Source organism: Lactuca sativa, chromosome 7, assembly GCF_002870075.4.
Source record: "Lactuca sativa cultivar Salinas chromosome 7, Lsat_Salinas_v11, whole genome shotgun sequence".
NCBI lineage: Eukaryota > Viridiplantae > Streptophyta > Magnoliopsida > Asterales > Asteraceae > Lactuca > Lactuca sativa.
The window spans coordinates 142,363,141-142,382,010 of NC_056629.2; the positions used below are offsets into that span (position 1 = coordinate 142,363,141).

Genomic DNA, 18,870 nt, shown 5'->3' on the forward strand with positions numbered 1-18,870 from the left:
CGATGGTAACAACATACTTGAATAAAACGAGACCAATCACTAGCTTCTTGGTAACCTTGTGACTTTCCTTGATCCAAGCGTGAGTCCTGTGCTTCCAGTAGTATGGATCTCTACTACTATTCACACCTACTCATATTCGTCCCAAGTATTGTCTCGCAGTCCCCAAGTCCTAAAATCACAAAACAACTTAACACACACGAATGAGTCCAAACAATCATAAAAATTTCCTAGACTCTACTTGGACTTCTTCCATGCGTATCTCCAGTCATCAATCTTGCTTCAAATTGGTTGGTGGTGGAAAGTTCGTCCGATGGGACAACTTCAGGAATAACACCAATTGTTCCATCATCCCGCCAATCGAAGGTGTACTTCAGACGTACCGTACTCCTCCAAACGTTTCATTATTTTATCAGACATATTCTAAAGGCAAGATACCAATCTTATGACATCTCCCGATAGGTGTCATCCACTATCATAAGTCTTCTTCATTTCCCCCATTTACTCAATTCTCTACGTGTCTTCACCATGACCTTTTGTACACCCAAGCATGCGTTCGGTATACCGGGTGAGAATTTTAAGATAAGAAAGCTTTATTTATGATAGACGTATAAATATCCTTATCACTCCGAAACGTTTACATGTTATTTCTAATACCTTAGTCGTACGCTTAGAATCCTAAACACGTAAGGTTTCTAGAACCGGTCGTCAACAGACCATAGATCCGAACAAACAATATCATATATGGCAAACATATAGCATTTAACACATAAAAGCATTTTAGGTATCTTTCCTAAAATATACTAGTGCTTGTGTCTAAAATATGGTAGACACTCATCTCACTATCATCGCTTAGCAATCTAAGTTTAAGTCTAGAAATCCTACAAATTCCTAGTTCGCTTAAACTAATGCTCTGATACCAATTGTGACATCCCCAATTTCACGGCCAGAAAGACCGATTTGTTTATGCTTTGTTTTAAAAATCAGAGTAATCTTTTAAAGAAAACAGTTGCGGAATTTGTTCCCAAAACAAAATATGATAAGAATTTATCAAAGCATTTCTTTAAATAAATGTATTTTCATTATATAACAAAATCTCGGGATAGACCGAAGCCTTTTGTTCTGAGTTGGAACTTGGCATTAGAACATCCAGGCTTAAGTACGAGGCCGCGATGGCCAGGGCCTGGGCCCAACACTTATGCTGGGTCATGACCGTTAGCTAGGTCGTCCTTTAGATAACCGTCCCATTATCTTTGACGTATTCCTAGAGGATACGTTAACAAAGACCATTGATATATATATATATATATATATATATATATATATATATATATATATATATATTGTTCATCGTAGAAGGAAAGCTTGTTATCGCAACGAAGACCATTGATATATATATATATATATATATATATATATATATATATATATATATATATATATATATATATATATATATATTGTTCATCGTAGAAGGAAAGCTTGTTATCGCAACGTCAGGTCACCCTTCAGAGCATCGCTTTCCCTCATGTAGCTATGGTGTATCATGTTGATGGTCTTTACTACAGTAAAGCTAAATCTGAGAAACCTTGCCAATATTAGTTGTCACATGTATCTCTTCCGTGGAAACAATATCGCAAATATGGAGCTTGTAAATGCAAAATAAAGAACTCACATCTATCCCCTTTATGGAAGAAATATTAACCGACCATCCTTTTATAACAACCTATAAACCCTCGAAAGTAACTTGATTTTAGATCTTATTTTCCTTATTCCCTTTTTAGGCCATCCAAATTTATCATCATCTTGATCTAACTCCCACTAACCACCCATTGTTGTTGGTAGATTAAAATAAGATTCAAACAATTGTTTTTGGATATATTCCAATATACTTTCGCCAAGAAAACCCAAATATGTGATTTGTTATTTTGAAGTTGCAGATATAGATTTATTCTAGTATACTCACATTTTTGAATGTTTGTATATTATTACGAAGATCATAAATCAATTATGTTTGGTAGACGAGAAAGATGGAAATGTGGGAGTATGTAACAAAGGATGAGGACGGAGGGTTACTTGAGAACGTTTCATAAGAGGTCGGAGGCGTTGATGAGTTTTTTCGACGATGAATAAAAGGTGATGAGTTTTTCCAGGTTGTGTTAGTGATGGGGCTCCGACGAGCGTAACCTGTTAAGTTGGTGATAGTGGCGACATTAGAAAGATGATGGTATTGTATGATATCTGACGATAGAAGAAAAGAATGAGAATGAAATCTAGTACATTAGCATGAACGATAAGAGAAGGGGCAAAGGATATAATTCAATTAACAAATATTTTTAGGCATTGAATAATGATAATTTATTTTAGACAAAATCAATAAGGGTAAATTAGTCTTTTTGTATTGATCGGGGATAAAAATCATAATAAAACTAATTCATAGAGCTGTGTGAGTAAAAGAATTCTTTATAGGGACCAAATTGGCTGATTTCATAACACGAGGATAATTTATGTCTCTCCCCAGTTTATCGGGGCGTCAAAGCTCGAGTGAGCCACCAATGTTCTCGCTATTGAATCGGTCCTCCACCCAACGAATATAATACTTCTCCCCTTTGCTTTGGCGTTCTTCCTGCGTTTTCTTCAAGGTACGGTTATTGATTTCTCTTATCGAAGTTATTCATAGAATTTGTAATTTGGTCGTTTGATTGAAAATTAGGGTTTCAGACACATAAATGAAAGTGTTGTATTGATAATCGATGCATTTTCAGGTCATTTCATCAAGCGACGTTGTTTTGAAGTGTTCGTAAAGTGCATTTGCTCCGAAGATGTAAGTATCATTAGATGTTTTTTCTTGCATACACAATCACATATACACAAACATAACATGATATCTTCGAAGTGTTCATCAATTTTATCTCATAGAGAAAAATGTCAAAGGATCCGTGCGTTAATTCGTTCACATGCCATGATCTGGAGTCAGTAGTAAAGGAGCTGCTCCAGAATCATTGGCTTTATGCATCAGATATTGGAATTCGTTCAAAAGAAACGCAAAATCATATTCTATCTTCCCCAGGAGGCAAAATGAATGATAGTTCTTCATACATATTACCTATCATCCTTCTGTTCTTGATTTAATTTATTTTGAATAAGCTGTGCAATGAATATATGACCTCCAGATTTCATTTCCAGATTTTACATATGAAAAGATGCATAGAACTTTTAATACTTCAATCAAATGTGTTTAAGGTCACATTCTATTGCATTCCTGTCACTCTTCTGAATGTCTGAAAGCTTAAGTTTCTGGATCTTGCATCAACAAGTTACAAAGGATAAAAGATTTCTACTTGTATACTTCGCAATATCTTTGATCCTTCATCAAATGAAATCATCATTCTGTTCACTAATGGTTTATTTATTTATTTATTTTTTTTTTATAAAGGGGTGATGTGGAACCAGTTGACCAAAAGAAGTACCTTGAAGACTCTTCCAAGCCCAAGTGTGTTAGACCTCTCATTGAGTATCAGGTGCTTTATCACTCATACTTTCTTTACATGCCATTCTACATCAATATAATCCTAAAACTGTATATTACTTCAAATTGTGCTGTTTTTATTAGATTGCTGACTTGTTAAAAAAGTCAAGATATCCCATTAGTTATGAGTTTTAGGTGATTGTCACAACCGATTCCACAACCTAGGGTTTATGATTTTTACAGTTTTAGTATATTTTTCACAAAGGATTTATATGAATATTAACCCTAGTGAAGACATTAAGAATCAAAAAGGGAAAATCACGATGTATGTAATTATTAATAACACGATTATTAATTTTATCCATTAAAATCTACAGGCATGTGTGAAAAGGGTAGAGGGAGATCAAAGTGGAGAAAAACATTGCACTGGACAATACTTTGATTATTGGCATTGTATCGATAGAGCTGTAAGCTTCATTAACTTTCCCACTTTTATAAAATAATTTTTTTATTATCAGTAAGGAGGTGAGAATCCATAACTGATGTCCCATCACATCACATGGAGATGCTATGATTTGACATCTTACATGTTGGTTGTGGGACCCTGTTGTGGCCCACATCAACACCAATCTGCAGTTAAGAATCATGTGAGATGTAAATCAGATACACAGACAGCTGCCTGTTAAGTGGTTATCATAAAAGCCCATTGCCCATAAAAAAAGCCCAATCTGTATTGGAACTGAAACTCCCATACTGCGACTACTACTGAGACAGGTTTGGTTGTTGGTTGCAGGTTTCACCTAAGCTGTTCGACAAACTCAAGTGAAAAAAAAGGTCTTTTCGGGGACATAAAAATTCCATGTTGCTTTTTGGTTTGTTAGAAGTAAATTCTCATTTTCATGGATTTGTAGTTGAATAAGTAGCATCTCCATGGCAAAATCCTTTGATTGGCATTATAAAATTGACCGGTTGATTTGTCAATATGATTCGGTTTTACCGAACAGTAATTAAGTTTGACAATTGTTTCATTTGGATGACTAAATTTTTTTAACAGGTTTAACCATTTGCTTTTCAATTTTGTTTCGTTGTTTTGAGAATTTTAATTGTTTTACTAGAAGTCGATTATTGGGATGTGGTTTTTGACTTTGTTACTCAATCTGGACCGCTCCAGTCCGATGTATCGTATAATGTGGTGTGATGCACCCTACATAATTTTAAAAAACAACTCCAAAATACTTCAAAAAACCATAATCATAACAGTAAATACTATAATCATGGTCGATGACATTTTCATCTAATTTTTCTCAAGCCATATCTTCCCATCTTGCACCCAAACCTCCTAATATGGATTCTTGTCCTGCTTTTTGTGTAGTCCGAATTTAATTGGTTTCGAAAATAAAGATTGGAGCCGAATATTGGAATAAATGAAAACTAGTTTGTCTGCTTTTTTGGATTTCAACCAATTTCTCTTCACATTAGGCTCACCAGAATACACACCACCCAGAAGGAGCGTCAATGGTGTTATCGTGGTCGTTCCACTAAACCACACAACTCCCCTCTCTATCTTTCTCTTCTTCCTATCTCTATTTCTCTCTTTCCTGGTTCAAGACCACCTTGACGCACCATGGGCGTTATGTTGCGGTGGCCGGAGACCACACCTTTTCTGGCATGACCACTCCGGTTAGTCTTATGGATATAATAAGTGCTCTGGTTTCTTTCTATCGAAGAGCCGTATCGAAGAGCCGTTGATAGTTTGAGAAAGTACCTTTTTGGCAACTGGAGTTTCCAATCCATGACCATCACCACCAATCAATTTCTTCCATTTTCACCACATTTGTTTGTGTTGTCATCATAAAATATATCCCTTTCTTCATATGAAACATTACAAATTGCACTTGTAACACTTGTTTTTTCTATCATTTTCAACAATTCGTGGAAAGACTTTCATGGTACCAATTACAATTTATTGGTCTTCAATTGGAACTTTTCTTTGAATGCCATTGGGTGCTAACTTTTCAAAAATATTGCTCATCATAAAACTTTATAGTTAATGCGAACCCGCCACACTGTTGTGGATAATCACTTTTTCACTCCTAGCCACAATCGTGACTTTCAACCACGATTCATGACATTTCTAGATATACTTTTGACTGTGACTATGGGACCAAGCATGTAATTGACTCTGAAGGCTGCTGGGCATGAGATTTAAATGTCGTGGAGGAGGCTGAGGTGGCCTCCCTCCACGTCGTTGAGGCCACCGGAACACTACCCCTTTTAACCATGTTTCTTTCCGTGGATATGACAACGAGAGGCAATGCTTAATGGAGGACCAAAACTCAATCCCGAAGAGCCCACGTGGCTATGTTTCTTCATTTAATTTGTTTTTATATACACTTAAAATGGAAATTAAAGTGGTGTGGTGAGTATTTCCTAGCCAAAATGAAATAGCGTGGAGAATACATGGCAAATGATGTAGCAAAAATTGGTGCGGAGATAGTGATACCTAACAACCTAAATATAGTTTTGATTTAGTATTGTACCATAAAGATGAATTATAATTAAGTTTGATTTTTATTTTGTTTTTATTACAAACATTTTAATTTTTATTAATATATATTTTTAATAAAATTAAAGGTCATGACATTCAAGTTTAGTTAATATTTCAATAAGGCTATATGTAATGGAGTATCTCCTTACGTGTTACCTGACTTGGCACGCGTAAAATGTATGCCGACACTACCCCTATATTACTTAAGTGTGAGCTTCCGTGGCTATGACTATGCTTGGTCGCAATCTCTCTCATTCCCTCTCCCCCTATCTCACTCTTCTTCTTCCCATTCACTAGCAACTTACTAGTGGAACATTATTTCATAAGGTTTGTGAAAGTGAAATGATGTGACACACCTTCATGCATAAATGCTTTGTGATGCATTCCGTTTAGCCTAATGATACAATTACTTTTTACAGATCAAATTAATAACTCTTCTAGATAACTGTCTCTATTTTCTATTTTCTGTTGTTTCTATAACACATACATGCAACAAATGTATTATTTTTTCAATTCATATAATACAATAAAATCTATACTCTTTTAGAAATTAGCCAATTATTATATATAACAAAATGAGTTACAAAGTAATTTACACTTGTACAAATTGATAAACTTTTAGTGATAAAAATTGATATATGGTTATATAAATATATATAAAACCATTTAATTAAATATTTTAGTAAGTTGGATTTATATACATAAATTGGGATCGGGGCAGCCGGGCAAGTCAACATTGTAAAAGGCGTTTCGTGTGTCTTCTCTCTTCCATTTCCCTGCGGCTTCAAACCCTCATACGGTATAGTCATCATTCGTCCTCAAATTTTCCATTTAAGTCAATGTGTTCCCCAAAATCGATCGTAATAAATCTATGTTTCTTCGTTCTTCGATCTGTTCATACGGATTTTCAACAAACAGGATTTATGAATTCGTATTCTGAAATTGGATTCTGTGCAGGTTTGTTCGATAGAACGGGTTGTTTACAAGTATTCGCTTAATCGTATTCCTTAATAACCTATGTGAGTAATCACCGATTTAATTAATTGTGATTTTAAGTTTCTTCTAGTGAAATATTCATGTATTATTGCTCTGAGATGCTATCATTAGAAGTAGTGGCACTTGTTTGTTTGCGTATTCGTAATTTTATAATATCCCGTGTTTGCTAGATTTAGAAACTCAAATCCCTAGATCAAACATGAGTTTTGGATCCAAAATGTTTGCTAGTTAATGTGATGATTCATATTTCATATGTATGGGTAATGATTGAGATTGACATATTGTAATTGGAGAAACACAATCTGATCAAATCCTTTGAGTTCTCCCTCTTTTTTCTTCTTAAGATTTGTGACTTCATTGGACCCAATATGCCAAAAGATATGCAATATAGTTTTTAACCCATGAAGTGGCTAAAGTTCCCCTTTGTTGTTTATGAGTGTTTGTATGCCATATATGTACTCAAAGAGCATAGATTGTGACATTGAGCACATAGTTGATTACAAGGGACAATTATCAGCATGACTAAACTCTTGTAATGATTACAATTGCCAATAGATATAACAACAAAAAAAGTTTTCCATTTTTGTGTAATTTTCTTCTTCTTTACAAGGGCGGATGAAGAACCAATTGACCAAAAGAAGTACTTTGAAGATTCATGCAAGCCCAAATGTGTCAGAGCTTGGCTTGAATATCAGGTTCTTTTTAATATCCTTTCAACTCAAAATTAAATTGGTTTAAATTTCAAATCCACTTTTTGTAATGATTAAACAATTATACTTTCTGACTTTTTTTAAAAAGTACAGAAAAGCATAACGTACTTTTATCATTTTATCAAAAGGCTAATGCACCACATGCAAATGGGTTTTACAAAAGTCAACACATTTACAAAGTCATACATGGATAACTTTGCACCCAACATTTAGCCATTGAACTGTTATTTTTGTAGGGATGTGTGAAAAGGGTGGAGGCAGATGAAAGCGGGCACAAGCATTGCACAGGGCAGTATTTTGATTATTGGCAATGTGTTGACAAATGTGTAAGTTTCCCATTTTGCCCCTTCTTCATTACTTGATTTGTTTTACATGTCAAGATTTTTGATTTTTTAATTATCTAATGTTGAAACTCATGTGGATTACAGGTTGCACCTAAGTTATTTGATAAACTCAAGTAATGGAAGAGATTTCTACTGTTGAAAAATCAAAAGTTGTGTAACATGAATTTGATGGAGTTTATGTTTTATCTGTGCTTTTAGTGGTGGTTTAATGAAGTCCCCTTTGTGGACTCTATTTATAAACTTTGAACCTTTGCAAAATTAATTTTCATTTTCTTTCTTACCCAAATTGTGTTGCAAAAACTTTAAAGAACATCTAAAAACCTAAAATTAAATAAGTTTTATGAGCTTAGGATTAAGTCAATAAAGCTATTATACGACTTTATATTGAACGACTACATAATTGATAGAGTAACTATACTATTTGTACACTATTACACACCTACTAATATTGTGAAATACATATTCACATTGTTACACACGTTATTATACAACTTTCAACATTTTTTTCAATTGACTTGACACTTGATTGACATGATGATTATTAAGCAACGACCACTTCCTAATTTGAATGTGTATGTCATAATATGAGTATGCGTATACCAATTATGTAGTCGTTTGGTGTATAGTCATTTGAGTATGGCAATAGATATAGTCATTAACATATCAAATATAAAATCTCAACCTAGAATCATAAAAATCATTAACATATAATTTCACAAAAGTAACCATCAAGTTCAATTCTCGTGTTTATTGTATTTTTATTTTTAATATATATTTTTTTGGAAGGGGAAGGGAATTGGAACTACTAATACTAGAAAATATGAGAGATAAAAGAATTAATAAAAAGATAAAAACACCTAAATCGTTGTCTTCACTCATATGATATGAGGTCATGTTATAAAAAAGTATTAACTCGTTAATATCTGACCTCATTTACATATTTAAAAACCTCCACAATTTTTGTTCTTTTAAATTTCTCGGTGATTGGCCAACTCACAATTGGTTTTTATAAATAAAATTTACAATTAATCTCGGACACATATAGGAATATTGGCAAGTAATCACAATTCCAATAGACAATTGATACTAGACAAAGTTCTTATTTTACGGGAATTTCAAAATATAAATTTATTCTATAAGTTAATAATAAATGAATGGCACATTTATAAATATTTAAACTTCTTAAATACTAAAGTACTTTTTAAAAAAAATCAATTAAATTTATATTAATTTGTTTTTTTCTAATTTATTGAAGAAGACAAAGGGCGAAAACCGGAAAAGCGAGGGAAAGAAAAAACGAAGATAAAATTAATTTTGAACGCCACACACTCCAATTAAATAAACTCTTTAATTCGAAAAAGGTCAAAAACCACTACACACACAGACACAGTCTCCACGTACGACTCACACCTTACTTCTCACATGTCGACGCCGAAGCAGGCGGAGAACGGCGGCGAATGGGAAAGCCAGTCCAGGTTATACGAGGCTTACAACGAGCTGCACGGACTAGCACAAGAGTTCCAGACACCGTTCGACGCTCCGGCGGTGCTAGTCGTCGGACATCAAACAGATGGCAAGAGCGCCCTCGTGGAAGCCCTAATGGGATTCCAATTCAACCATGTAGGCGGTGGCACTAAAACCCGTCGTCCTATTACTCTCCACATGAGGTTCAACCCTGAATGTGACTCCCCTCTTTGTCACCTTATATCCGATTCTGATTCGTGTGTTCCCCAAGAGAAATCACTCCGAGAAATTCAGGTACATGTTAACTAAACCCATTTCTTATCACCTTCTTTTCTCATTTTTCTTATGGTAAAAAAATGTGTTTGCATAATTGCTTGTTTGATTGAAGTTCTGAAAATGGAAGATCCATGTTAATCTATCAACTAGAGTTAGAAATGTATCACGGACCAATAAAGAAATATGTGGAGGACGTAGTTCTTATTTGTCCTTTTCTAAAGAAGTATATAACCTAATAACAGACAAAGCGATCACTATCTTTTATGTCCTTTTTGATCGCTATAATCAAATTACCAGACATGAATCATGGTTGAATATTCAAACTCTCCATGGAATTCAAGTTCCCTTGTTAATACTTGTCCCATTTTCACAATTTATCTGATTATAATCAGACTAAAATGCAACCAATTGTTACTTTACATTACATAGGAATACATTGAAGCTGAAAACATGAGATTGGAGCGTGAAACTGTTCAATTTTCTTCAAAGGAGATAATCATTAGAGTGGAATACAAATACTGCCCAAATCTCACCATTATAGACACTCCTGGCCTCATTGCTCCTGCTCCTGGACGAAAAAATCGAGCTTTACAGGTTGTTTATACTTTATTCATAATAAAACTATAAAATTTCAAGATTTACCAATTTAGTACTTCCATTAAAGATAGAGTTGTTGACAATGAAGTTTCAAAAACCCTAATTTACAGGCTCAATCTCGTGCTGTTGAGTCACTAGTGAGGGCAAAAATGCAGCATAAGGAGTTCATTGTACTATGCCTTGAAGACTGTAATGACTGGAGCAATGCTACTACAAGGAGGGTAGTAATGCAAGTATGTGTTTTAAATTTTATAAAAGGGATAAGGGATGTTATCGTCATTTCATTGAAGATACTAAAATAGTTTCATGAGTGATTTTGCATTTTGCAGATTGATCCTGAACTTTCAAGAACTGTGGTTGTGTCAACTAAGCTTGATACAAAAATCCCTCAATTTGCACGTGCTTCAGATGTTGAAGTTTTCCTTTCACCACCATCATCTGTTCTTGATGGTTTCATGCTTGGTGATTCACCTTTTTTCACTTCTGTGCCTTCTGGAAGAGTTGGATCTGGACATGAATCGGTTTATAGATCCAATGATGAGTTTAAACAGGTATAATATTTTAATAATTTAATATATTTAGGTCCTTTTGACATAACATGACATGTAATACTGTGTTTGACATGCATGGACTAAGGGACTGTTTCTTTTTTTGACCGAATGAAGTATCTGAATATGAGTAAATGACCATTTTATCCTTCTGGATAAAAATGATTGTTTATTTAAGAACTGCACAATTTATTTTCTATAAATTATAATACAAATGTGATTAGTTAAGAATCTTTTCGATTGTGAACATTATCAAACATGTTGAGCTAGTTTTGATCTTTACAAGTTATTAGATTTCAGTTGAAAATTTATAATCTTATCAGTCAATTTCGTTTGAATTACATGGACTTGCTCTCGTTCTCTTGTCTATGCAAAAGACTTAAATGCCCTCCTCATAATGTACCTATAAATTGTTGTAGGCTATTTCTCTAAGAGAGATGGAAGATGTGGCATCTTTGGAGGAGAAGCTTAGTAGGCCATTATCAAAGCAAGAAAGAAGCAGAATAGGATTGAGCAGCCTTAAGTCATTCTTGGAAGAATTGCTGCAAAAAAGGTAGAATCTTTATTATAGTCTAAAGTCAAATTAATCAACTTTTTCTTTGTAATTAAAAATTTGAGCTTTATTTTGTTTAAGGTATATGGATAATGTTCCTATGATCATTCCTCTTCTTGAAAAAGAGTATCGTGGTACAACAAGAAAGCTAAATGACATAAATCAAGAACTCAGGTTTGTAGCTATGAGTTATCACCTTTTTCTTTTTTGAAATTATGTAAATGAAAAAATCTACTAAAATTTGTTTTTGGTGTTTTCCTAGCACTTTAGATGAAGTCAAACTAAAGGAGAAAGGAAGATCTTTTCATGATCTTTTCCTTACCAAGGTTTCATATTTTTCTTTAGTGTTTCTTGTTTTTAAGTTTTAAGTTGTAACCAATATTTCAATGAAAAAAATATATTTTTAGGTAACTAATTTTTGGTATTTTAATCTCGTTTCTGTTTCGTAGTTATCACTGCTATTGAAAGGGACAGTTGTTGCACCTCCAGATAAATTTGGTAAATCATCTTGGTCTTGCTAAACTTTCCTTCTTTACCCCTTAATCCACAATCATTTTTAATACTAATTTTTGACTTTTAGTTTACATTCTACTTCTTTGCTTTGTTTGTAGGGGAAACACTACAAGATGAGAGGGTTAATGGAGGGGCATTAATCGGTATTGATGGCTCTCAGTTCCCACACAAACTAATACCTGTAAGCTTTTTACAATCTGCATTTCCATATCACTTTTTAGCATTGTAGGCTATTTTCCATGATTAAGATGAGGAGGGCATTCACGTCTTTTCCACATACAAGAGATCAACACTCACCGAGTCCCTGTCCCATGTCGTTCCATCTTTTTTGTTTCTGACAAAAAAACTGCAATTTATGTTCCCGTAGACAGCAGACAATTGTCTGTAGATTGTAGACAGAGTAGACAGTAGACGATAAATAGTAGAGAGTAGATAGTAGAACCAGTAGACAATAAGTAGTAGACAATAAGTAGTAGACAGTAGACAATAAGTAGTAGACAGTAGAACCACTAGACAGTAGATAATAAATAGTAGAACCAGTAGACAGTAGACAATAAGTAGTAGACAGTAGACAATAAGTAGTAGACAGTAGAACCACTAGACAATAAATAGTAGACAGTAGAACCAGTAGACAGTAGATAATAAATAGTAGACAGTAGAACCAGTAGACAGTAGACAATAAGTAGTAGACAGTAGACAATAAGTAGTAGACAGTAGAACCAGTAGACAGTAGACAATAAGTAGTAGACAGTAGAACCAGTAGACAGTAGACAATAAGTAGTAGACAGTAGAACCAGTAGACAGTAGATAATAAATAGTAGACAGTAGACAATAAGTAGTAGACAGTAGACAATAAATAGTAGACAGTAGAACCACTAGACAATAAATAGTAGACAGTAGAACCAGTAGACAGTAAATAATAAATAGTAGACAGTAGAACCAGTAGACAGTAGACAATAAGTAGTAGACAGTAGACAATAAGTAGTAGACAGTAGAACCACTAGACAATAAATAGTAGACAGTAGAACCAGTAAACAGTAGATAATAAATAGTAGACAGTAGAACCAGTAGACAGTAGACAATAAGTAGTAGACAGTAGACAATAAGTAGTAGACAGTAGAACCAGTAGACAGTAGACAATAAGTAGTAGACAGTAGACAATAAGTAGTAGACAGTAGAACCAGTAGACAGTAGATAATAAATAGTAGACAGTAGACAATAAGTAGTAGACAGTAGAACCACTAGACAATAAATAGTAGACAGTAGAACCAGTAGACAGTAGATAATAAATAGTAGACAGTAGAACCAGTAGACAGTAGACAATAAGTAGTAGACAGTAGAACCACTAGACAATAAATAGTAGACAGTAGAACCAGTAGACAGTAGATAATAAATAGTAGACAGTAGAACCAGTAGACAGTAGACAATAAGTAGTAGACAGTAGACAATAAGTAGTAGACAGTAGAACCAGTAGACAGTAGACAATAAGTAGTAGACAGTAGACAATAAGTAGTAGACAGTAGAACCAGTAGACAGTAGATAATAAATAGTAGACAGTAGACAATAAGTAGTAGACAGTAGACAATAAGTAGTAGACAGTAGAACCACTAGACAATAAATAGTAGACAGTAGAACCAGTAGACAGTAGATAATAAATAGTAGACAGTAGAACCAATAGACAGTAGACAATAAGTAGTAGACAGTAGAACCACTAGACAATAAATAGTAGACAGTAGAACCAGTAGACAGTAGATAATAAATAGTAGACAGTAGAACCAGTAGACAGTAGACAATAAGTAGTAGACAGTAGACAATAAGTAGTAGACAGTAGAACCACTAGACAATAAATAGTAGACAGTAGAACCAGTAAACAGTAGATAATAAATAGTAGACAGTAGAACCAGTAGACAGTAGACAATAAGTAGTAGACAGTAGACAATAAGTAGTAGACAGTAGAACCAGTAGACAGTAGACAATAAGTAGTAGACAGTAGACAATAAGTAGTAGACAGTAGAACCAGTAGACAGTAGATAATAAATAGTAGACAGTAGACAATAAGTAGTAGACAGTAGAACCACTAGACAATAAATAGTAGACAGTAGAACCAGTAGACAGTAGATAATAAATAGTAGACAGTAGAACCAGTAGACAGTAGACAATAAGTAGTAGACAGTAGAACCACTAGACAATAAATAGTAGACAGTAGAACCAGTAGACAGTAGATAATAAATAGTAGACAGTAGAACCAGTAGACAGTAGACAATAAGTAGTAGACAGTAGACAATAAGTAGTAGACAGTAGAACCAGTAGACAGTAGACAATAAGTAGTAGACAGTAGACAATAAGTAGTAGACAGTAGAACCAGTAGACAGTAGATAATAAATAGTAGACAGTAGACAATAAGTAGTAGACAGTAGACAATAAGTAGTAGACAGTAGAACCACTAGACAATAAATAGTAGACAGTAGAACCAGTAGACAGTAGATAATAAATAGTAGACAGTAGAACCAATAGACAGTAGACAATAAGTAGTAGACAGTAGAACCACTAGACAATAAATAGTAGACAGTAGAACCAGTAGACAGTAGATAATAAATAGTAGACAGTAGAACCAGTAGACAGTAGACAATAAGTAGTAGACAGTAGACAACAAACAACAAACAAAGTAGAGAGTAGACAGGAGACAACAAACAGCAGACAAAGTAGAGAGTAGACATGTGAAGTTGTTTTGTCCTATTATGTTCAGAATGCAGGTATGCGTCTATATGGAGGTGCACAATATCATCGTGCCATGGCTGAATTTAGGTTTGTTGTTGGAGGGATAAAATGCCCTGCAATTACACGTGAAGAAATTGTGAATGCATGTGGGGTCGAAGATATTCATGATGGAACAAATTACTCCAGGACTGCATGTGTCATCGCTGTTGCAAAAGCTCGTGATACTTTTGAACCTTTTCTTCATCAGGTACAACAAATCCCCTTTTCCTCCTCATTACTTCTCTATCTTTTACTAAGATTCTCATTTTGGATACAGTTGGGCAGTCGACTTCTTCACATTCTCAAGAGATTACTTCCCATCTCCGTTTATCTTCTTCAGGTATGGGCTCTGTTCATATTTCTATGAGAAAAGGGCATTTTCGTCTTTTGCACAAACAAGAGATCAAGAACAAGTCCTTGTCCCATTGAATGGGGCTAAAAGTCTTTTGACCTAACTACCCTTCAAATGGTTGGAGCAGAAAGAAGGCGAATTCCTAAGTGGCCATGAAGTTTTCTTGAGACGTGTTTCATCTGCTTTCTATAACTTTGCTGAATCCACCGAAAGATCATGCCATGAAAAGTAACAAAATCACCTCAAATTTATTACTTCATCTTATTTGCTTTATATGCCTTTTTAAATTTCTTCAACTTTTTACAGATGCATGGAAGATCTAATAAGCACCACCCGTTATGTCACCTGGTCCCTTCACAATAAGGTTACATGAAGATTTTTCCACTCCATTTCCACTTTTCACTTTTCTTTTTCCTAAAATTTCATCTTTTTATTTTTTTTTAATATTTTTTGCAGAATCGAGCCGGATTACGCCAATTCTTGGATTCTTTTGGCGGAGCTGAACAACCCGGTAAGTCTTATATATATATATATATATATATATATATATATATATATAGCTTACCAGATTAAGTAATATCTCTCAGGCACTGACACAAGTACAAGCGTTCAATCAACAGAAACAAGATTGGCGGATCTTTTAGACAGCACACTTTGGAACAGGAGACTTGCTCCTTCATCCGAACGTATTGTTTATGCTTTAGTACAACAAATATTTCATGGTATCAGAGAATATTTCTTGGCTTCAGCCGAGTTAAAGGTAAAAATATTCCATCTGTGTTAAACACATGACAGAGTATGACAAGACAGAACGTAAGAGTTCTTGTATTGCACAGATGTCAATAAAGCAAAAATTGTACTTTTCTGTCCCACCCAAAAAAAGTGGAAGAGTCTCTTCTCTGAAATCAGCCTTAAAAAGCTTCTGACAATACAAGACAGAAAATGACAGTCTTGTACTGCACAGATATCAATAAAGCAAAAATTTTACTTTTCTGTCCCATTCAAAAAAAGTGGAACGGTCTTTTCATTGAAATTAGCCCTAAAAAGCTTGTCTAGAACATTTCAAGTTCAGTTCTGTTCAGTCCAGTTGACATTCTTTTGCAGTTCAATTGCTTTTTCTTAATGCCGGTTGTGGACAAATTACCTGCACTCCTTCGAGAAGATTTAGAATCCGCATTCCAAGATGATCTTGATAATGTTTTTGACATTACTAATTTGCGACATTCATTGGGGCAACGGAAACGAGAAACGGAAATCGAAATGAAACGGGTATTTATTGATATATTTTTTTATTTTTCCAATATGATTTGATTATATTTTATGATGCATTGGTTTTTTTAAGTTAATTTATTTGGTGTTGGAATCTATGCAGATACAAAGGCTTAAAGATAAATTCCGAAAGATTCATGAGCAACTTAGTTTGCATCAACATTGATTTGTTTTTCATGAATCTTGAAAATAAAATGGATGTCCCCCATCTTGTCTTTTGATTGTAGCATTTTGTGTATAAAATGCAAGAAGGATGTGATGCGTACTTGAATATTTATTTGAAACCTGAATTTAATTAAAACGTAAGTGCTTCATTTAGACATATTTTTATAATTATGGGTTGGTTGATTTTAAATTAGAAGGTCTATAATTTCAATATCTTTTAGTTTAAAGATAATGAACAGACCAAAAAATTTAGTAATTCTGATGAAAATTTATGGAATGAAATCAAAGGTTTATAATTTCAAGATTACTCATCAGTAAAATTTATAGATCGAAAATTGAAATAATGTTATTCTGGTCGAGATGCACACAGACCGGGCCCAGGTCAAACCGGTCCAGATTTTTTTTTAAAAAAGAAATTATTTTAAAGGATTTTCAACATTATGAAATTACAACTTTTATACTTTTATATCTATTTATAAAATTTATGGATAGAAACAAGCTCTAAAGTACCAACATAAGTGTAAAAATTTTAGAAAACAAAAACAAAGAAGAATTCGAGGTTGAATTTTTGTCCATTTTCAGCCCAAACCTACAAACCATAAACTGTACATGTAATGCATTTTATGACGTTGTTTAAGATAAATATATGTTTTTTATCATATTAATTTGAAGCCTTTTAAGATAGATATATGTTTTGAATCATATTAGTTTGAAACACTTTCAACTCTTTAACTTATTTGCTAACCAATACACCTTGAAATACAGTTTATCTATTGATATTTAATTGGGTATCTTCTAACTAATACACCTTAAAATAGATTTTAAGTTTTTAACTATTGATATTTAACCGGTTATTTGAAATATGTTAATTTTAATGGTGGCATCGGTTAGTTTTTAACGCATGTGTGGATCTTACAGGGGTATCCCTTCTCGTAGGCCTGAGGGCTGGGGGTTTCATAGCGGGACATGCTGCTTTAAAAGCAGCCACAGACAAAGTCACCAAACATGAGAGATCGTGCCTGGAAAATCAACACGTGTTCATACCATTTGCATTTGATACGTTTGGTTTCCTCGCACCGGATGCGGTAGAGCTTCTTAAAAGAGTACAACGAATCATGCATAATAATGTTATATCCCCTAGATCTTCGGATGTAGTCTTTAAAAAAATTAACTTTACCATTCAAAAAGGCTTAGCGGCACAGCTTGTTGCCTGTTTGCCATCTCACTCATTGTACGATGACAATTAATTTCTAATAGATAAAAAGATGTTTTTGTTAAAAAAAAACTCTTTTAAATAATACCCATTATAATTTTTTTTGGAAACGACAAATATATATATATATATATATATATATATATATATATATATATATATATATATATATATATATATATATATATATATATATATATATATATATCATTATCTTACATACTTATAAAGCATGCATTTTTCCTTGATTGTCATGCATTTGAAACCCCTCACAATAATTTGCTAAAACCTCATGCATTTGAAACCCCCAAACCTTTTCACTTTCTTAATAATTAATCACACATAATCAATGATAATTCATATGAGATAATAATTTGCTAAAACCTCATGCATTTGTATGGTACTAAAACATGTTTGAGTTTTTGGGTTTTAGACTTTAGTAAATTGGTAATCCGTTTGATACGTTGGATTTGAAGCTATCTTATTCGAATTACCCAAAATAAGAGATAAATTAATAATATATGCTCATGCATGTTTTGTACAAGCCCCAATCAAAATACAATATATCATGATCATACAATTAAGTGTCTTTTATTCCATTTTTGGCTTTATAACAAAAGTTTGTTTACGTGGCGAAAGAAAGAAAACTTGAAGATGAATATTTAGGTTGGATGTTTATATAAGATTTGTTTTAAATATATAATATAGATATAAATACACAAATGTGTCTCAAATACAGCCCATCACAAATTTAATATTAAACTACAATATAACTCAAAGTGGTTTTGCAAATATAATGTTTATACTATAATATAATATATTATAAGAATACCATATAGTAGACGAATCTCATATGTTGTGCATAAATTTAGTTGCATAGATAATATATTATAATTAAATTCCATTTAAAATATGTTAGGGTCATTTGGTTATTACATTGTTGTATTAGACATTATAGTCTCATATATTTTGAATGACTCTTACAAAAATGATGTCTGTAATTTGAATATAACGTAATATCTTATGATGTTTATTGAATGATATTATTTTCGATTGAACACTTTTTAATTGGAATCAACTTTATTATAGTTAAAAATTT

At 33.3% G+C, this 18,870-nt stretch overlaps 3 protein-coding genes across 3 annotated transcripts; all 3 read left to right on the forward strand.

Annotated features, from left to right (window-relative positions):
• The first annotated feature begins 2,516 nt into the window (after nucleotides 1–2,516).
• On the forward strand, nucleotides 2,517–4,494 carry LOC111888665 (cytochrome b-c1 complex subunit 6-1, mitochondrial). Its single transcript, XM_023884795.3, has 5 exons — nucleotides 2,517–2,639; nucleotides 2,763–2,821; nucleotides 3,434–3,518; nucleotides 3,844–3,933; nucleotides 4,260–4,494. Coding segments are annotated over exons 2-5 (210 nt in total). The 5' UTR covers nucleotides 2,517–2,639; nucleotides 2,763–2,819; the 3' UTR covers nucleotides 4,293–4,494.
• Nucleotides 4,495–6,715: 2,221 nt separating this feature from the next.
• LOC111888668 (cytochrome b-c1 complex subunit 6-1, mitochondrial) lies at nucleotides 6,716–8,350 on the forward strand. The gene is made up of 5 exons (XM_023884799.3): nucleotides 6,716–6,813; nucleotides 6,972–7,033; nucleotides 7,621–7,705; nucleotides 7,957–8,046; nucleotides 8,149–8,350. Coding segments are annotated over exons 2-5 (210 nt in total). The 5' UTR covers nucleotides 6,716–6,813; nucleotides 6,972–7,031; the 3' UTR covers nucleotides 8,182–8,350.
• Nucleotides 8,351–9,414: 1,064 nt separating this feature from the next.
• On the forward strand, nucleotides 9,415–16,715 carry LOC111888667 (dynamin-like protein ARC5). The gene is made up of 17 exons (XM_023884798.2): nucleotides 9,415–9,822; nucleotides 10,234–10,398; nucleotides 10,512–10,634; nucleotides 10,731–10,952; nucleotides 11,369–11,502; nucleotides 11,584–11,676; nucleotides 11,765–11,828; nucleotides 11,952–12,000; nucleotides 12,114–12,196; nucleotides 14,762–14,980; nucleotides 15,050–15,112; nucleotides 15,252–15,352; nucleotides 15,431–15,488; nucleotides 15,581–15,635; nucleotides 15,712–15,884; nucleotides 16,229–16,393; nucleotides 16,497–16,715. The coding sequence occupies exons 1-17, from the start codon at nucleotides 9,487–9,489 to the stop codon at nucleotides 16,557–16,559; spliced, it is 2,166 nt and encodes a 721-aa protein (XP_023740566.1). The 5' UTR covers nucleotides 9,415–9,486; the 3' UTR covers nucleotides 16,560–16,715.
• The last annotated feature ends 2,155 nt before the right edge of the window (nucleotides 16,716–18,870 follow it).

Bases quoted from the DNA above. Each gene is read 5' to 3' on its own strand.
- LOC111888665 (XM_023884795.3), top strand. The intron at 3,519-3,843 runs GTGCTTTATCAC...TAAAATCTACAG, and splicing joins GACCTCTCATTGAGTATCAG to GCATGTGTGAAAAGGGTAGA. The intron at 3,934-4,259 runs GTAAGCTTCATT...TGTTGGTTGCAG, and splicing joins GGCATTGTATCGATAGAGCT to GTTTCACCTAAGCTGTTCGA.
- LOC111888668 (XM_023884799.3), top strand. The intron at 7,706-7,956 runs GTTCTTTTTAAT...TTATTTTTGTAG, and splicing joins GAGCTTGGCTTGAATATCAG to GGATGTGTGAAAAGGGTGGA. The intron at 8,047-8,148 runs GTAAGTTTCCCA...TGTGGATTACAG, and splicing joins GGCAATGTGTTGACAAATGT to GTTGCACCTAAGTTATTTGA.
- LOC111888667 (XM_023884798.2), top strand. From the start codon at position 9,487: ATGTCGACGCCGAAGCAGGCGGAGAACGGCGGCGAATGGGAAAGCCAG. The intron at 15,489-15,580 runs GTTACATGAAGA...TATTTTTTGCAG, and splicing joins CCTGGTCCCTTCACAATAAG to AATCGAGCCGGATTACGCCA. The intron at 15,885-16,228 runs GTAAAAATATTC...ATTCTTTTGCAG, and splicing joins TGGCTTCAGCCGAGTTAAAG to TTCAATTGCTTTTTCTTAAT.